This window comes from Canis lupus, chromosome 2, assembly GCF_048164855.1.
Source record: "Canis lupus baileyi chromosome 2, mCanLup2.hap1, whole genome shotgun sequence".
Taxonomy (NCBI): domain Eukaryota; kingdom Metazoa; phylum Chordata; class Mammalia; order Carnivora; family Canidae; genus Canis; species Canis lupus.
Window position 1 is genome coordinate 54,190,007 of NC_132839.1, and position 17,058 is coordinate 54,207,064.

The window sequence follows — 17,058 nt, forward strand, 5'->3', positions numbered from 1 at the left end:
TTGCTTTCATTTTTCTGGGTATTGATACATTCTGGATATTGCTTGGCTACAGACACACTTCCCTCTCATTCTCCGAGAACCACCCCATCACCTAACCCCTCGGATCTACCTTGCCCTACCACTCCTCCTCCATGAGGCTGGTCCTCTTCATTCCCTGTGCCTCTCCATCCTTAGGAGGAAGGCTCTTCTCTCCCACTGGGCATTGGGGTTCTCTGGTTTCACTCTCAGAGGGCTCTCCCTCATATACCTGCTGATCACAGACCCTGCGCGCATGGCTGCATCATCCTCTACCTACTTATCTGACCTGCCTGTAACATTTTTTTCTCCAGGTTTCCCACTTGGGGTCGTTGCTCTTCCCGAGGGATGTTTCTGCCAGAGCATTCACTTCCTAAAATACTTCTTAGTCTACAAAGGACAGAACGTGTATCCTGAGGGTCCCTTGAAATCCCAAATGCAATGTGTGGTACTATGCACAGATTCTTCCCTCCATCTTCTGACAGCCAAGGGGACCCAAGTGCCCACCATCAGCGAGCTTGTTGAGAGGTTGGTAATTTGAGTGCAGGACAGGGTAGATGATCTGCCAGACAGATGACGCCATTCAATAAGGAGAAACCAACCCCCTCCCCAGCAGGAGTCCACTTGCTCTGTAGTCACCACACTCCCTGAGAACCTCAGGATCCCCGCTCTCTTTCATGTGTGGGTATCTATGCAAAACATGTGTCACAAACTTGTATGATGGTGTAAATGACACCTTTGTGTCCCACGTGACCAAGAACAGTGTTGTGTCTACCAAAATAACCTTTTATCAATTTCCTCAAGCGTCTTTCTTTTTTAAATTGTGAAACACTTTATGTATGCAAATGATGTATATAATATATATGTGTGTATATTTAGGGTGTATCTATACCACCTAGGAGTACACATTATATACACACATATATACACACTATATACATATTCTCTATAGTTTGTGTGTGTGTGTGTGTGTGTGTAGAGAGAGAGAGAGAGAGAGAGAGACACAGAGCAAGAGAGAGAGAAACTCCCATGTAAGAAATAGATAATCTTTGATTCAGTTAAGGCTCTCTGTGTGCTTTGTCCCCGGTCACACCCCTTATCTACTGCTGTGTATAACAAACCACTCTACAACTTAATGACTTGAGAAAACAGTCATTGTTGGGACGCCTGGGTGAAGCACCAGCTTGAGCCCAGGGTGTGATCCTGGAGGCCCAGGATCAAGTCCCACGTCGGGCTCCCTGCATGGAGCCTGCTTCTCCCTCTGTCTGTGTCTCTGCCTCTCTCTCTCTCTTTGTGTCTCTCATGAATAAATAAATAAAATCTTTTAAAAAAAGAAAAAAAAAGGGATCCCTGGGTGGCGCAGCGGTTTGGCGCCTGCCTTTGGCCCAGGGCACGATCCTGGAGACCCGGGATCGAATCCCACGTCGGGCTCCCGGTGCATGGAGCCTGCTTCTCCCTCTGCCTGTGTCTCTGCCTCTCTCTCTCTCTCTCTCTCTCTCTCTCTCTCTCTGTGACTATCATAAATAAATAAAAAATTAAAAAAAAATTAAAAAAAAAAAGAAAAAAAAAAGCCTAGAATCTGAGGTGGGTTTTAAAAAAAAAAAGAAAGAAAAGAAGACAGTCATTGGTTAGCCCCTAATACTGTAGGTCAGCAACTTGGGCCAGGCTCCGATGGGCTGCCCTTCCACGAGTCTTGCTCAGGCTCTCACGTGTGCCTTAAGCAGCATCTGGCAGCTCAGCTGGGGCCTGGATGGTCTGAGATGACCTTGCTCACATAGACAGCAGGTGGCTGGGACCCTTGGTTCTCCTCCTTATGGCTAGTCCTGTGGGCTGTCTCAGCCTCCATCACCTGGCAGCCTACAGGGTCCTCCCAGCAAGCAGGGGCAGCCACGATGCACAAACGCTTTCCAGGCCTCTGCTCCAGTCATCCTGGACAGAGCACATTATGTGGCCACACCTGCAGTCAAGCAGTAGGAAAACTGACTCCACCTTTTTATTTATTTTAAAGATTTATTTATTTTTGAGAGAGAGCATGAGCAGGGGGAGGGGCAGAAGGAGAGAATCTTTCAAGCAGACTCTCTGCTGAGCAGGGAGCCCAATGCGGGCTGGATCCCAGGACCTGATCATGACCTGAGCTGAAACCGAGAGGCAGCGCCCGCCCCTTGACTCCACTTTTTGATGGGAGTTGCTGCCAAATACCATGGCCAGTTTCTTTTTCAACCTACACGTCATCTTCCAAAATTCATCATTCGCTTTTCTGCAAGAATTAATCACATGTATCTCCAAGTAACATGTCCTTTAGCAGTGCATATTTGGGGGATTTGTAAATGGAATCATGCTCTGTGTATTCTCCAGATTATTTCTCAGCGCTGTTGCTTCTAGAACTTGCTCTGCGACCTTGTTCACAAGAGTTGCACATGTTGGCGAATGCAGCTACGTTTATTTTCCCTGCTGTACCGCAGCCTGCCATATAACAGACCACAAAAGGCACTCTCCTAACAGTGGATGATCAGATTGTCCCCAGTGTCTGCTACTCAGAACAGTGTACCAGAGTGTCTCTGGGATGTATGCCCAGGAGAGGCTAGCACAGCCTGGACTTTTCCAGCATGAATGTCTATGTGTCTCGTTTCTTGCAGGCCCGTGAAACATCCAGAGGAGGCCATCTGTGCAGTGGCCCCGGTTCAAGCCTTCCCCGGCACAGTAGGTTCCTCATGGCCCTCACTCCTCTTCAGTAAATCTGTTCACTTTTCCTTCAAAAATTATCTGTCGAAGGTCTGTCAAGTGCTAGGCACCACACTACCCCTGGGGTATGCAGGATAAGAGTAAGCCACTGCCCTGGTGGGGCACATGGTTCAGCTGGAAAGACAGACGAATCACCAAGCAGCTGCCCTGGGAGATGAGAGAGGCCATGCAGCATCCTGGCATCCCACACTGGATGCCACAGAGCAGAGAGAGGGGTCACTGACAGCCTGTGGAATTTGGTGGGGGTGGCTGCTTTCGGGAGGTGGTGACAGGACAGATGAGGTGGAGAGGTCAAGGACAGACTCCCCCATATTTGAGTGCAAGGGAAGGGAAATGGTGTGGTGGCTGGGAGAGGATGAGATTGAGGCACACCTAGCATGCTCATCTGCAGGGAGGAAGGGGCCCAGGCAGGAGAGAGACCTATCTTGGATCTCAGGCCAAGAGGGGATGTTGGATTGAGCAGGGGTCCCAAGGACAGGCAGGAGAAGAGCCAGCTCCTCAGCAGGGGGCTGCTAGTGCACTCGAAGAGAAGCCAGGGCAGAAGGAGGAAGCACTGCTCAGGATCAGACGCAGCACCTGGAGGGCCTGTTGTTGCTGGGGTCACCAGAGAAGTACACACATGTGTACACACCCAAATATGTGTACACACACATACACACACACACACACACACACACACACACACCTCTGCTCCCTGGGCAGCTCTTGGTGCCTGAAAGCAAAGCAGTTCTATTGCCAGTTTTTATGTCCAGCTGCTTCTCTTAATCCAAATGGAGGTGACCAAGAAATCCCCATCACCATCTCTTTGCTTCCCAGGTGCTGATCTTTTGCAGGAATGGCTCTGTACAGCTCATGGATGTGGCCAAGCCTCAGATCATCTGTGCCTTTGCTCCACCCAGAACTTACAATCTGGCGGTCCCCTGGAAGCCTGTATTTGTCGTGTCTTTGCAACATCCATGTTTCCTGCTCCGAGGTACAGGAGGGGGACCCTGGGGGCTGCTGCCCAGATCTGTGGCCTGCTAGTTCCCTGACACCTTCTGTCCCCTCCCAAAGCACAGAGGGATGCCCCCAATCTCTTACCCCTTCTTTAGACACATAGCTAACAGGCAAGGTCTTCTCTCTGGAATCCTGCTGCTCCAGATCAAGTGAGCCCCTCACAGCTTAGCCCCAGTGACCAGGCCTTTACAAGCAGACGGCAGCCACCCTGTACCCTCCCAGCCCACAGAGAAGGTCATCACTCCACAGAACGTGCACTCTTGTTTCATCTCAGGAGACCATCCAGATGAAATTGAATCTGACGACACCAAGGACATCCAGAACTCCATCTTCTACTTTAATCTCGAGGCCTACCCACTCCTGGAAAACATCTCAAGAAATCACACCATTCCTAAAACGGACATAACCGAGAACATGGCTTTCACTCAGGTGTTGCCCTTGGAGAAAAGATGTGAGGATTTCCTCGAGAGAAGGTAGAGTCTTGGGTCTGCTTCCCACCCCTGCACCTGGGTTTGTCTCTGTTTTCTTTTTTTTTTTTTTTTTTAAGATTTTATTTATTTATTCATGAGAGACACACACAGAGAGAGAGACAGAGACACAGACAGAGGGAGAAGCAGGCTCCATGCAGGGAGTCCAATGTGGGCCTCGATCCCGGGTCTCCAGGATCACACCCTGGGCCGAAGGCAGCACTAAACCGCTGAGCCACCCAGGCTGCCTTGGGTTTGTCTCTGGATGGAGGACTAGTGGAGTTTGTTTGGTGGTAAGATCCATCTAGCATTTCGATCCCCCCGTCAGCGGGGACCCCACTATATCAGAGTCCAGGAGCCACACTCATTCCCATTCAGCTTGGTAGAAAAGGAGCAGTGGGTTCAGACTGATAAAGGAGGACTGGCAGTTGCTGTTTTCCCCATGTCCAGACTGTCTTTTCTGTCTGCTTTCTCAGTCCTTTGCTTTTTTTAAAATCATATTTGGATTTTCAGACACAGTCATCTAAGGCAGAGGCCAGCCAACATCATGCTGAGGGCAAGTGTGGCCCATGCCCACTTTTGTGACTAAGGTGTTACTGGAACAGTCACACCTGTTTGTTACGTCTTACCAAGGCTGCTCGTGGGCTACAACAGCAGAGCTGAACAGTGCCAGCAGACACCATATGACTCATAAAGCTGCCTCATTGGCCATCTGGCCCTTTATAGAAACTGTTTGCCAGCCCCTGGTCCAAGCCCCCTCTGCTGTATCCAGCAGCTGGACAAATGGTTAGGCCATGCATCTCTCTCCTTTCTGCTAACCTAGTCCTGTTAGGACTCTGCTCACAGCCCCTTCTGCTGCAGAAGCATAAAGAGCTGTGCTCTCTCAGCTCTGGAGAAGCAGGTGCCTCCTCTAGTCCATCCACCTCAAATTTTCAGCAGCTTGAAAATTCATGTTGATGATTTGTGTTGTAATTGACCATACACTTTGGGCGGGAAGGGGTCACCAGTGGAGTCCTGGATTCTCATCCTGAGCCTGCCACTACAGAGCTGACTCTCCTGGCCCCTTCCCTTCCAGGGCCTTCTATAGTGTCCACTCTGGGACTCTGTGATCTCTCCAGTCCACATAACATCGCTTTATGATCACTTCCCTTTTTGGCTCTAGAGGAACCAAGTGGGCCAGCTAGGATACTCAGGTCTGAAATCAGATGCCACCACTTACCTTAAGATTTTGTTGAGTCCCATAAACTCCAAGAGCTTCAATTTCTTTGTTAATCCAAAAAAAGATTTGCCGAACACCCACAGTGCACCAGGCTGTGCTGTGGACTCTTCAACAATGGCTGGCCGCCAGGTGTTGTAGGAATTCGAAAGAGGATACATGTCAAGTGCTGGGCACAGGGTGGTCACTCAATAAATGGTAGGTCCAAGAATGATGATGGGTTAATCCCAGTTGGTTCCCCCAGGGAAACTCTATACACCACCGCCAAGTGGCGCCATGGCCCCCACAGCAGCATTTACCTGTGGCCTTTGGTTCCTTCCTGGCTGTGGTGGACTGCCTGATGGCTTTCGGTATCTCCTGGAGGGAAGTAGGCCCATTCATCAGGAGAGGGGGATAGCCTGTGGATCTTGAGGAGGACAGCGAAGAAGGAACTTTTCTCTGGATTGAATTTAGGTCATGGCTGTAGTGAGACTGTTCTCACAGGAGGTCCCAGCATGGAACGTTCTAGAGCTCTTTTTTGATGAGGCCCAGAGAACTCTTTGTTTAAGGAGTGATCTCTGTTTCTGCATTTCAGTCTGGCCTCACTTTTGTTGGCCTAAAAAGGGTGAGCCTTCCCACTTGATCCAGAAGCCAATGGGGGGAACGGATCCCAGGCCCACATTTCCAACCCTTGGGAGGCTCACCTCCTGCCTGGCAGCAGAGGGTCCTGCCAACTCAGGCTGCTCAAGTCCCTGGTTGACAAGTCCCATCCTCAGCCACGGTATAAGTGGAGATTAGGACTTGGACGCCCATCAAAGGAGCCCTACTTAGCCCCTGAAATTTGCTTCAAGCAGAACTACTTCTAACGGAGCACTTCCCCACTGGGGAGAAAAAAATTATTCGTTATTTCTAATGGAAGTTATATGTGCACTTGTAGAAATTTGGAAAACAGGACAATGCAAAAAAAAATTTTTTTAAATAACATCACAAACCCCCTAACACTGCTGTTAATATGTTAGTGCATTTCCTTCAGTGTTTTTATTAAGCTGAGATTCTGTTTCATGTTGAGTTTTTCAGTCTGGTTTGGTGTCACTCCAGAATATAAGTTAATTATTTTTTAAGAAAAACTTCCTTGTAAAAAAAAAGAAGAAAAACTTCCTTGTAAATACGGTTTTTAATGCCTCTGGAATTTCCATGAAAGAGTTGTGTCTACAATCTGTCTCTCCACTCCCCTACGGTTGGGCTGCTCTCGTAATGACAAGGCCCTTCTGCCCTGCCCTCCTTCAGTCTGTGTTCCTGTGGGAACGGGACTCTTCTGCATTCCCTTTGTCCAAATATCTTTCCTCTCTGTCAACACAGCTTAGCCCTTAGGTCCCATACCCCAATCCCTCCCTGGGAAGGCCCCACGGCCGCTGAGAGGGTGGAAAGGACTGCCTCCCAGGAGACTTCTGCAGAGGAGAGGGCTGCAGGGGCTGACCAGGTGGGCATCAGGGGGCCAGGGGCAGGGCTTGGGAGCTTGGGAACAGAAAAGCTTACGGAAGTGCTCACTGGGCTCGGGGCCCCAGCAGGAGCTAGGAGGGGTCACACTGTGGTTGGTGCCAGCTTGAGCCACAGCAGTTTGGGCCTGATGGCAGTGTTCGAATTATATCCCTTGTGGCAACCTATTTTCCAGATTGGATGCCAGCAATAAACTGGGAAATGTTGATTTAAAGAAGGCTTTTCCTGTTCTGCTGCTTGGAGATCTGATATCTAGGGCTTTCCCAATGAGGAGCCTCTGCCCCAATATTTTAGTTTGAATTTTTTTGTTTTGTTTTGTATTAGAGAGAGAGAGAGCGTGTGTGTACGTGGGGTGAAGGGGGGAGACAGAGGGAGAGGGAGAGATAATCTTAAGCAGGCTCCGTGAGGCTCAATCTCATGACCCTGAGGTCATGACCTGAGCCAAAATTAAGAGTTGGACTCAACCGACCGAGCCATCCAGGCACCTGTTATTTTCAGAATTTTCACACCTACAGCAGCTTTGGAAGAAAAAGTCACTGACCATCCACAAACCCATAACTTAGACTCTGTCCTTAATGTTTTCCTACTGTTTATCACGCATATCCATTATATGTCCCAAAGGTTTTCATCTCTTTTTTCCATCTTTTTATTCCTCATGTCTGAAACAGCTTCTGTTGGCTCTAAAACTAGGTGAAATTTCAAGGCAATGGGTTTATGTGGCAATTGACTCAAAGTTTCAGACTTGCAATAATCTGTCCAAATTGTTTTCACAAAACCGCACTTGGGACTTTTATAAACAGCCAGTGTGAAAGGGAGCCTGCCTTTGGGGCTTTAAAAGGAGGCCGGTTAGCATCAAATATGTGTCTCCACCTCCCACCCCGCCACCCCTTCCCCAAGGCCTGGCTTCTGTTCCCATCCAGCCCCAGTCCCCAGGCACCATTTCCTGGTCTGCCATCTCTGCCTGGGTCTAACTGGATCACAAGACAGAAATTTCTGGACTCCAGGAAACAGAAACAGAGTGCCCCTCCCCCCCCCCCTGCTCTCTCTATTCCCTTTGAAATACAAAGCCCAGCAAGATTCAGGTTCTACATAGCCAGCTTTCTGCCAGAAGGTGGGCTTCTGGGGTAGCCCAACAGGCCAGGTCCACAGGCCCCTGGCTTCCTTGGCCAGGGCAGGCAAGAATTGATGGCTCATTACATTTTTTATTGATTGATTGATTGATTGATTGATTGAGACAGAGCACAAGCAGGGGGACGGGCAGAGGGAGAAGCAGACTCCCCCACCGAGCCCAGGTCCCTGGGATCATGACCTGAGCCAAAGGCAGATGCTTAACTGACTTAGCCACCCAGGCGCCCCTATGTTTTTCTCTCTCCTTCCTTGACTTGCTTTGGATTTTCTCCCCAAGCATGAGTTCATTTTCTTTTGATTTTAAGAATTCTTCATCAATGTGTTGTGAATCATTTTGTCCTGGTTTGTTTTGAGGTAGGAGAAAATTTGGTTGCTCATCTAGCCAAAGAGAAGTTTCAAGTGTCAGATGGCTGGAGTCTTCCATCTTCTTCTCCCTTAGGCTTCACTGAGAGGCGGGTGTAAAGAGCCTCAAATTTGGGGTGCAAGCTCTGCAGTATAACTGGGTCACAGACTAGGGGCCTCTAGCTGTGTGATGGGACAGGCGGCAGTGTCTTTGTGCATAAAACCAGTGACAGCTGTATCTCCGCATAGAACATTATGGCGTTTGCAGTAAAGGCTAGCCATGACTTATCATTAGATCATAGAGAAAGTCCTTCTCCGCACCAACATTATGTTTTGAAAATCATCCATGTTGTCTTGAACACATGAATGGCTTTATTTTCAGGCTTCCTTTTATCTTATTTTTTAAATTTAAATTCAATTTGTCAACATATAGTGTAACACCCAGTGTTCATCACATCACGTGCCCTCCTTAATGTTGGGCTTCCTTTTAAAACTTGCCCTAGTTTTGTCTATTCAACAGCCTTGTGGATGGTTGCTTTTTTTTTTTTTTTAAGATTTTATTTTTAAGTAATCACTATACCTCCTATGAGGCTCAAACTTTCAACCCCGAGATTAAGAGTCATGTGCTCCAGTGACTGAACTGGCTGGGCGCCCTTGGATGGTCGCTTATTGAATCCATGTTGTTATGACCTCCTGACCCAGAAATTTCACTTCCACTAATTTATCATTGGCAGAAGTATGATTATAATTAACCTTTACTGAGCATGTACTGTGTGCCAGGTACTATATGCTAAGTGCTCTGTAGGCATAATCTTATTTTTCTTACTGTTATCACTACCCCCACTGCACAATGAGAAAGCTGAGGCTGACAGAGGTCAAACTGCCCACCCAGGGTTACCAGCTTGTGGGTGAACTCAAGCACTCTGAGTTCAAAGTCTGAGGGTGGAGACCCCTGGGTGGTTCAGTGGTTGAGCATATGCCTTTGGCTCAGGTCGTGATCCTGGGGTCCTGGGATTGAGTCCCACATCAGGCCCCCTGCGAGGAGCCCGCTTCTCCTTCTGCCTATGTCTCTGCCTCTCTCTGTCTCTCTTGAATAAATAAATAAAATCTTTAAAAAAACAAAAAAAGCCTGAGTGTGTAACGTGCACACACACTGCCTCCTCCCTGCCCTTCGCTCCCACATGCAGGCACGGTTGGTTCATTGCAGCCTGGATGGAGCGTTCACAAAAGATTGCCTGAGTGTCAAGATTGCCAACCCCAAGTGTACGCATTTGGGAAAAGAAGGTGGCAGGTGTGTGAGTGCCACCTGGAGGCAGTTTCTAGGATACATTTCCAGGACAAACACCAGGGAGCCCAAGTGGGGGGAGGGTGGCAGATTTTATGCATGTCTATGCTTGTACGCATGAAAACAATTTCCAAGGATTTACAGTGCGCTGTTAATTACAGTTGCTTTGGGAACAGAAAACCAGGATCTGAGGTGAGAGGGAGAGATTGCTTGTAGTTGTATACACACTTGGATTCTTTGTTTTTGTTTTTGTTTTTTTTAAGCAAAGTGTACATTACTTTTTCAAGTTAAAAAAAATTCTAGTGCATTGAGAACCAAATAGGTCTCCGTGAGGATATTCCTTAGCAGGCAAAGCCTTAAAACAGATCCAGAGCTGCCCAGAAGTGGCCCTCCTCCTGCTTGCCTGAAGCATTGTAACAGCCTCTGTGCGCTCAAGCACCCCCCAGCAGAAACCTGGCCCGCAGCCCGCACCCCTTCCCCAGAACTAAGGCTTCCTCTGCCCTGCTTACAGCAGCCCCATCTGCGTGCAGAATGAGGGATGAACCTTGAGCTTCTCTGACTCTCCTGTACCCTTTCATGTGTATTTGTTATTTAAAAAAACAAAAAAACCTCTTATTTTGTAAAAGACCCAACTCAAAGGCCTTCTCTTCCAGGAGCAACCTCCACTCCCACCCCAGGGAAGGGTAGACCCTTCCCCCTTCTGACATTTGAACTCATCAAATGACATTTAAATGCCTTGTATTACAAATGTTCTTTCTCTCCTGTCCCTCTTAGTACACTGGGGGATCCGGGGCTGTTATAGTGACTCTGGTCCTTCCCACACTCGCACCCATGCCTGTCACCAGTGTAACCAGAAGAGCGTGAGCTCACAGAGAAATGACACCAGATGAACTGTCGCACAAGTAAACTTGATTTGCAGCAAATGAAGAGATGGCCTGAGTCAGGGTGAATGGGTTCCTTTTATTGTAGGGTTAGGATGAATATTTAGATAGGAAGGCTTGTCGTTGTCCATAGGGTCATGCTGTGCTGTAAGGACACATGCCTGTGCATACATAGTGTATTTATTTTTTAAGATTTTATTTATTTATTCATGAGACAGAGAGACAGAGAGAGAGAGAGAGAGAGAGAGAGGCAGAGACACAGAGACACAGGCAGAGGGAGAAGCAGGCTCCATGCAGGGAGCCCAATGTGAGACTCGATCCCAGGTCTCCAGGATCACACCCTGGGCAGAAGGCGGCGCCAAACCGCTGGGCCCCCAGGGCTGCCCATACATAGTGTATGTTATGCCAGTGAGGCTTATGCTCCTCCTTGGCAGAGATTCTAGTATTGTATATATTTTTTAAAGATTTTATTTGTTCATGAGAGACAGAGAGAGAGAAGCAGAGACACAGGCAGAGGGAGAAGCAGGCTCCATGAAGGGACCCCGATGTGGGACTTGATCCTGGGATCACACCCTGAGCTGAAGGCAGATGCTCATCCACCGAGCCACCCAGGCACCCCAAAATTCTAGTATTATAATGAGGTAAAAGAATCTGTCGGTCCCTCCGTGGGTCACTCCATGGTCCATGTGTGCAGGTGTGAGTTGGGTGTTAAGTTCAAACTGGTCTGGGTTGTCTGAGCCTCTGAAAGTCTATCTGGGCAGTTGTTATTACTTGAGGGGTAGGTTCGGGTTTAATCACAGGATGCTGTGTCCCTCAGTTCTTTTGCTTGAGTTAAGAGATACGCTGGAAAGAAGAGCTTAAAGAAAAATGTGAAACAAAAGTCAGCGGGTACAAACAGGTGATCAGTCAAGGTCAGGTCTTGGGGTCCAGCTGGTGACACTGATAGATGTTCAGGAAGTGTTTACTCACCGGACATGCTGGCATTCTGATGTGGCTAATGGGGGTCCACGCACACAGACCATGACTCCCCCAGCACACCGTGCTTTCTATCAGGGGTGGGGGGCATCTCCTGGTTTAAGATGCCCACCCTGTTGTCAGGCAGTAAGGGTGTTCTGAGGGTGGGCTGTGCACCAGGCTGAGTCCTGAGGACACAGACGTGCAGCAGATGTGCCATTTGGAGAATTCTTCTCTTTTTTTGTCTTTTTTTTTTATTAGTTTCAGAGGTAGAGTTCAGTGATTCATCGGTTGCATATAACACCCAGTGCTCATTACATCACATGCCCTCCTTCATGTCCATCACCCAGTTACCCTGTTCCCCCAATTTCCTCCCCTTCAGTGATCCCCAGTTTGTTTCCTATGGTTAAGAGTCTCTTATGGTTTGTCTCCCTCTCTGATTTTATCTTGTTTTATTTCTCCCTCTCTTCTCCTATGATCCTGTTTTGTTTCTTAAATTCCATATATGAGTGAAATCCTATAATAATTATCTTTCTCCGATTGACTTATTTCTTTTTTTTTTAATGTTTTTTTACTTATTTCATTTAGCATAATACCTTCTAGTTCCATCCACATCATTGCAAATGGCAAGATTTAATATTTTTTGATGGCTGAGTAATATTCCATTGTTTATAGACACCACACCTTCTTTATCCATTTGGAGAGTTTCTTAGATTAGCACAGGGCAGGCAGGGTCTGCCTGGGGACCTAGGAGGAGGAGGAGTGGGGGCACACGGAGTGAAGCAGTTTCCTCTCATCTCCACCTATGCGGCCCACAGTTTCCAGAAGCTGGAGAAGAAGGTGAAAGAGGAGGAGCACTGGACCCGGCTTCACAGGTATTCCTTGATGCTCCAAAGAGAGAACTTCAGGAAGTGACTGGGCTGCCAAAAAGCTTTGCAGTGCACAGCCTTCACCCCAGGATGCCCTGAGGTCCAGAGACACAATGACAGAGGACAGCAGCTCAGTAGGCCCCAGGGACCTGGACTGGCAGGCTGGGACCTCAGCAAGGGGGAGGTAGGCCCTGGGAACCTATGCCCCTAAGCCACTTGTCAGAGCCCTTGGTGGGCAGAGGTGCCACCTCAATAAACAATGATACCGTTTCCAGACTCCAAAGTTGCTGTGCTGTGTAACCCTCTCTTCCCACCCAGTGCAGACCCCAGCAGGGCCCAGGCAGCGATTTCAGGCAGAGTCCCGGTCCTTGTGAGGCCCATTCATCTTCTAGAGAAAGAGAAGGAGAGTCACTTCGCTCAAATGAGCAAGACCTCAGGCCACCTCTTTCTCCCCACCCATTTCCTTTCCTTCCCTGTGCTGGCTCATGACCTTTCTGGAATCACTTGGAGAGGATGAGGTTCTGAGTGGCTGGGCACCTACCTGAGGTCACAGGGGCCTGAGAGGCAGGGTGGCAGGCAGGGACTGTGGCACTACTGCCCCTTGCCTGCTGGCCTGGACCCTGGAGGATCCCCGGGGGCGGGGCTGGAGGACTGGAAGGAGCAGCCCCTGGACCCAGAATACGGGATGCAGAGCACCCCCTCCACCCCGCAGGGGGTCCCCCAGCTCCAGCCCTGTGCCTGCCTCTCTGAGGACATCGTGTGGTGCCTCTGAGAACTGCAGGCAGGTGGCTCATCAGCCTCCCCCACCAACTGCAGGTGGGGGCTGTGACCCGCAGTGACCTTTCCCACCTATCTCCTCCTTTGGGTCACACATGCTCCCCACTGCCACGACACCTCCTCCACGGTGCTAGTGCAGACCGCAGAAGGTCCCTGGATGGAGAGGTCCCCCCCCTGAGGTGCCTGCCCCTTGCCTTCCCACCTGGAGCAGCAACGACTCCCACAACCACCCTCTTCCTCCATGCAGCTTGCCCTGAGGCCACTCTCTCTCAAGATGAGGGGGGAGAACTTGGATGATGGCCTTGGCCTTACCCACCACCTGAATGGGACGGGACACTAACATTTATGGGGCACCTACTATGATGTGTGCTTGCCGTGTGTGCCTCAAGTGATCTTGTGAAATGTCCATATCATCATTACCCACATTTTACAGACAGGAAGTTGAGGCTCAGTTACACGGCCTAGAACAGCCTCTATCAAGCCCTAAAGGACTTTTTCAACATCAAGTGGCAGAGACTCGACTCAAATTAGCTTTTGGACTGGCTCATGTCAAGTGAACACCCAGGAGCATCATGCTCCCCGTGTAGCTGGGTCCAGGTGTTAGATAATTTCAGGAACCTCTCTCCACCTCTATTCTGATTCCCTTTGCAGGGAGGCCCTCTGCGTGGGTGGCAACACGGCTACCAATAGCACCCACAGCAAGTGTCTCTTTCTTGATAGTTCTGGGAACATCTGAAGCCTGCTTCTCCCCGCCCTGAGCCTGGTCACATCCTCGAACCACTCGTGTGCTGACTGGGTGGGCCTGTGGCCTGTGCCAGCCCTGGAGGGACATGGAGGTCATGCCCGCCCCAGCTAAGGAGGGGCAGCCATGTGAAGCAAGGAAAGTGCCAGGCACAAGGGGAGAAGGCAGGAGGGGTGCTGAGCTGGCCAAGACCCCAGAGGTGCCCTGTCTGCCTTCTCCAGAGTCATGTGCTGCCCACACCCCGCTGCTACCTCGTTTCCTAGTATGGGGAGAATGGGGAGCAGGAGGGGAGTTGGGGCATTCACAAGGCACCTCCTATGCCTGGTCCACAGGAGGGAGGAGAGGGGAGAGGGGGAGACCGGAGGACCCAGGGCCTGGCCATGTGCAGGGATATGGGCAGAAGAGGCCTTAGCAGCGCTGAGCAGGGGCCCCACAGCTCTAGCCCCACTCAGGACTGGTGCACCGGGGGGCTGAGTGGGCTGTGCCAGGGGGCCCCAAGGAGGTCCTGGCCCATTGGGGAGAATGCCTCCAAAGCACCAAGAACTTAGGGTGTTCTTGGGGCACCTGGGGGCACTCAGTCAGTTAAATGTCCAACTCTTGATTTCAGCTCTGGTCATGATCTCAGGGTCCTGAGATGGAACCCTATCTCCTCCACGCTCAGTGGGGAGTCTGCCTGAGATGCTCCCCCTCCCCCACCCTGCTCATGCCAAGTGTGCTCGCTCGCTCTCTCAAAAAAAAAAAAAAGGAGAACCTTGGGTCTTCCTCAGGAGACTGTTGGAATTAATGTGAGTCAGAGGAGTGCCCACGGTGCCAAACTTAGAAGGCATCAGGCTCAGGGTTGTGCAAATGCAGGGACAACATCTGGGGGCAGGGGAGCTGGGGTGGCCAAAGTGGCCTGGCCCTGGGATAAGCAGGGGCTTTGCAGTCAGGACCAGCCCCAGTTCTCCAGATACAGGGTGTCTCAGTATGCCCCTCAGATGGCCTCGTTTATGTAGCTACAAGTGGCTAGAGGGAAGACAGCCAGCCCATGACCACCACCCCCTTCTTGTCCTCGAGGTTCATATGGTGACCCACGTAACATGTCCTTGAATCAATGTCTTGAGTACAGAACCATCAGCTTAGCTGCCTCCTTAGGACGCGGCCCAGCCAGCATCAGCACCCACAGCCCGGCCTCCTCGGCGAGCAGAAGCAGCTTCCCTGCTGGCGATCGGTGGCACTGGTGGTCAAGGTGCATCAAGAGCTTTACTCTACACCCCCCAACACACACGCTTGCCTGCCGCCACTATTCCGAGGACCTGATTTGTCGACGACTGCCCACCATCTGCCCATCTGCCTCAACCGCTCAGTACTAGCTCTGTAAAAAAATCCCCACTGTCCATGCTTCAGCGTCCTGATCTGTCCAACGGGTAGAAGCACACACACCTGCCCACTTCACCTGTGCCTGGGAGGCTAAACAGGCTTGAGGTTAGATGTTGAATTTAAAGCCCTTGATACAGGGCACCTGAGTAGGTTAGTAGGTGAGTGATCTGCCTTTGGTTGGGGTCTTGATCTCGGTCCAGGGTTGGAGCCCCATGCCAGGCGCCCTGCTCAGCGGGGAGTCTGCTTCTCTCTCTCCCTCTGAGTCTCCCCCTGCTTGTGCTTTCTTTCTCTGTCAAAAAATAAAATCTTTAAAAAAATAATAAAAATAAAGCCCTTAACACAGAGCCTGGCTGATGGGAGCTGCTCCGTGTGTGCCTGTACCCCATGGGCTCTGCCCGGGCCCCTGTGAAAGCAGCTCCCCCGGAGGAGGCAGCACCGCTGGCCAGCGGCCTGGTGGGGCACCCCCTGCTGATGCCATTCCCTGGCTCCCGTCTTGCAGCAGGTCCGCGCCCACTCCCTCCAGGCGGGGACCCGGGTGAGGTGGGGCGCCACCCAGTCCCCAACACAGGCTGGCGTTTAGCTCTGACAAACACCATGTGACCTGGGGAAGCACACATACGCACTCACCTCCGTGTCCCAATCCAACACTGCCACTGACCAAACGTGGGGCGCATTAGGGCGCCTCTCCCTACTCAACTTCTCCATCCTTAACACGGCCCCACCAGCTGACCGCTTTCACGGGTTGGTTGGCTGAGACCTGAGAGAGCACACGCTCTCACCTACCTAGATGCCGCGGACGGTCCCAGGGCCTCGGAGCGGGAACACCGGCCTTCCTCCTGGGGCGGGTGGCGCTGGCCCAGCAAGGGGGCGCAGGAGCAGTGCGAGGAGACCCCCCCTCCATCCCCGATCCCCTATCTTATTAGCAGAGACCTGTTAATGAAAATTCACACCCAGGTGCTAATAAACACTGGGCCGCTCCCGGGCTCCGAGAGGGAGGGTGAGGCTCTCCCCAGGGGAGGGCGCTGGCTGATGAGACCCACTTATCTGTGAAAAGACTTGCTAATAACTTTAATTCCCCATCCTAAACCACAGGGCCTTTGCCATGCAAACAGATTTTCTAAATTGGCTAGGCCCCTGGAAAAGCCTTCCCACTCGGCTCCAGTTAGGGTCCTGGGAGGGGAAGGCAAGGTGGGAGGGGAGGTGTGGGAAAGGAGGTAGTCATCGGAGGTGTGAGGTCTGCCCTCCTGCAGGGACTCTGCTTTTGGATCCCACTCTGCGGCCAAATGCTGGCCAGGGTGCGCCTGAACGCCTGAATGACACAGCAGTGCCGCAGGCCTATTCTGAATTACTGCCCCTCCCGGCCTGGCGAGTCCTGGAAATGATCTCTGAGGTGGTTTCAAAACAACCCTATCAGTATCAACGGCCAAACAGATAAACCAGGTTGTATCTATGCAATGTAATATCACCAGGCAGTAAAAGAAGTACTGATGCACGAGACCACACGGATGAACCCTGAAAATGTTATGACAGATGAAAAAACCCAGACACAAAAGGCCTCATATTGTGTGATTCCATTCATACAAAATGTCCCTAACAGGCAAATCTATGGAGATGGAAAGTAGATGAGTGTGCTGGGGTTGGGGGTGAGGGGTGAGGGGTGGGATAATCAGAGTGACTGCTAATGGGCACAGGGTTTCTTTTGGGGGTGATGAAAATGTTCTACATTAAGACAGTGATGGCAGTTGCATAACTATAAATACATTAAAACCACTGAATTAAAAGGTTGAATTTTATGGTACATACACTATA

At 50.5% G+C, this 17,058-nt stretch overlaps 1 protein-coding gene across 9 annotated transcripts in view; it reads left to right on the forward strand.

Annotated features, from left to right (window-relative positions):
* Positions 1–12,639, forward strand: part of WDR93 (WD repeat domain 93) — a 48,292-nt gene extending 35,653 nt beyond the window's left edge. For 8 of the 9 annotated variants that reach the window (XM_072799832.1, XM_072799833.1, XM_072799815.1 and 5 more), the window contains 5 exons: positions 330–543; positions 2,652–2,715; positions 3,574–3,730; positions 4,028–4,226; positions 12,321–12,639. In XM_072799832.1, coding sequence (XP_072655933.1) covers positions 330–543; positions 2,652–2,715; positions 3,574–3,730; positions 4,028–4,226; positions 12,321–12,417 — 731 coding nt within the window. In that variant the 3' untranslated portion in view covers positions 12,418–12,639. Of the gene's footprint in view, positions 1–329; positions 544–2,651; positions 2,716–3,573; positions 3,731–4,027; positions 4,227–12,320 lie in introns of those variants that run through there. The other variant, XR_012018160.1, reaches the window with a different exon arrangement.
* Positions 12,640–17,058: the final 4,419 nt, after the last annotated feature.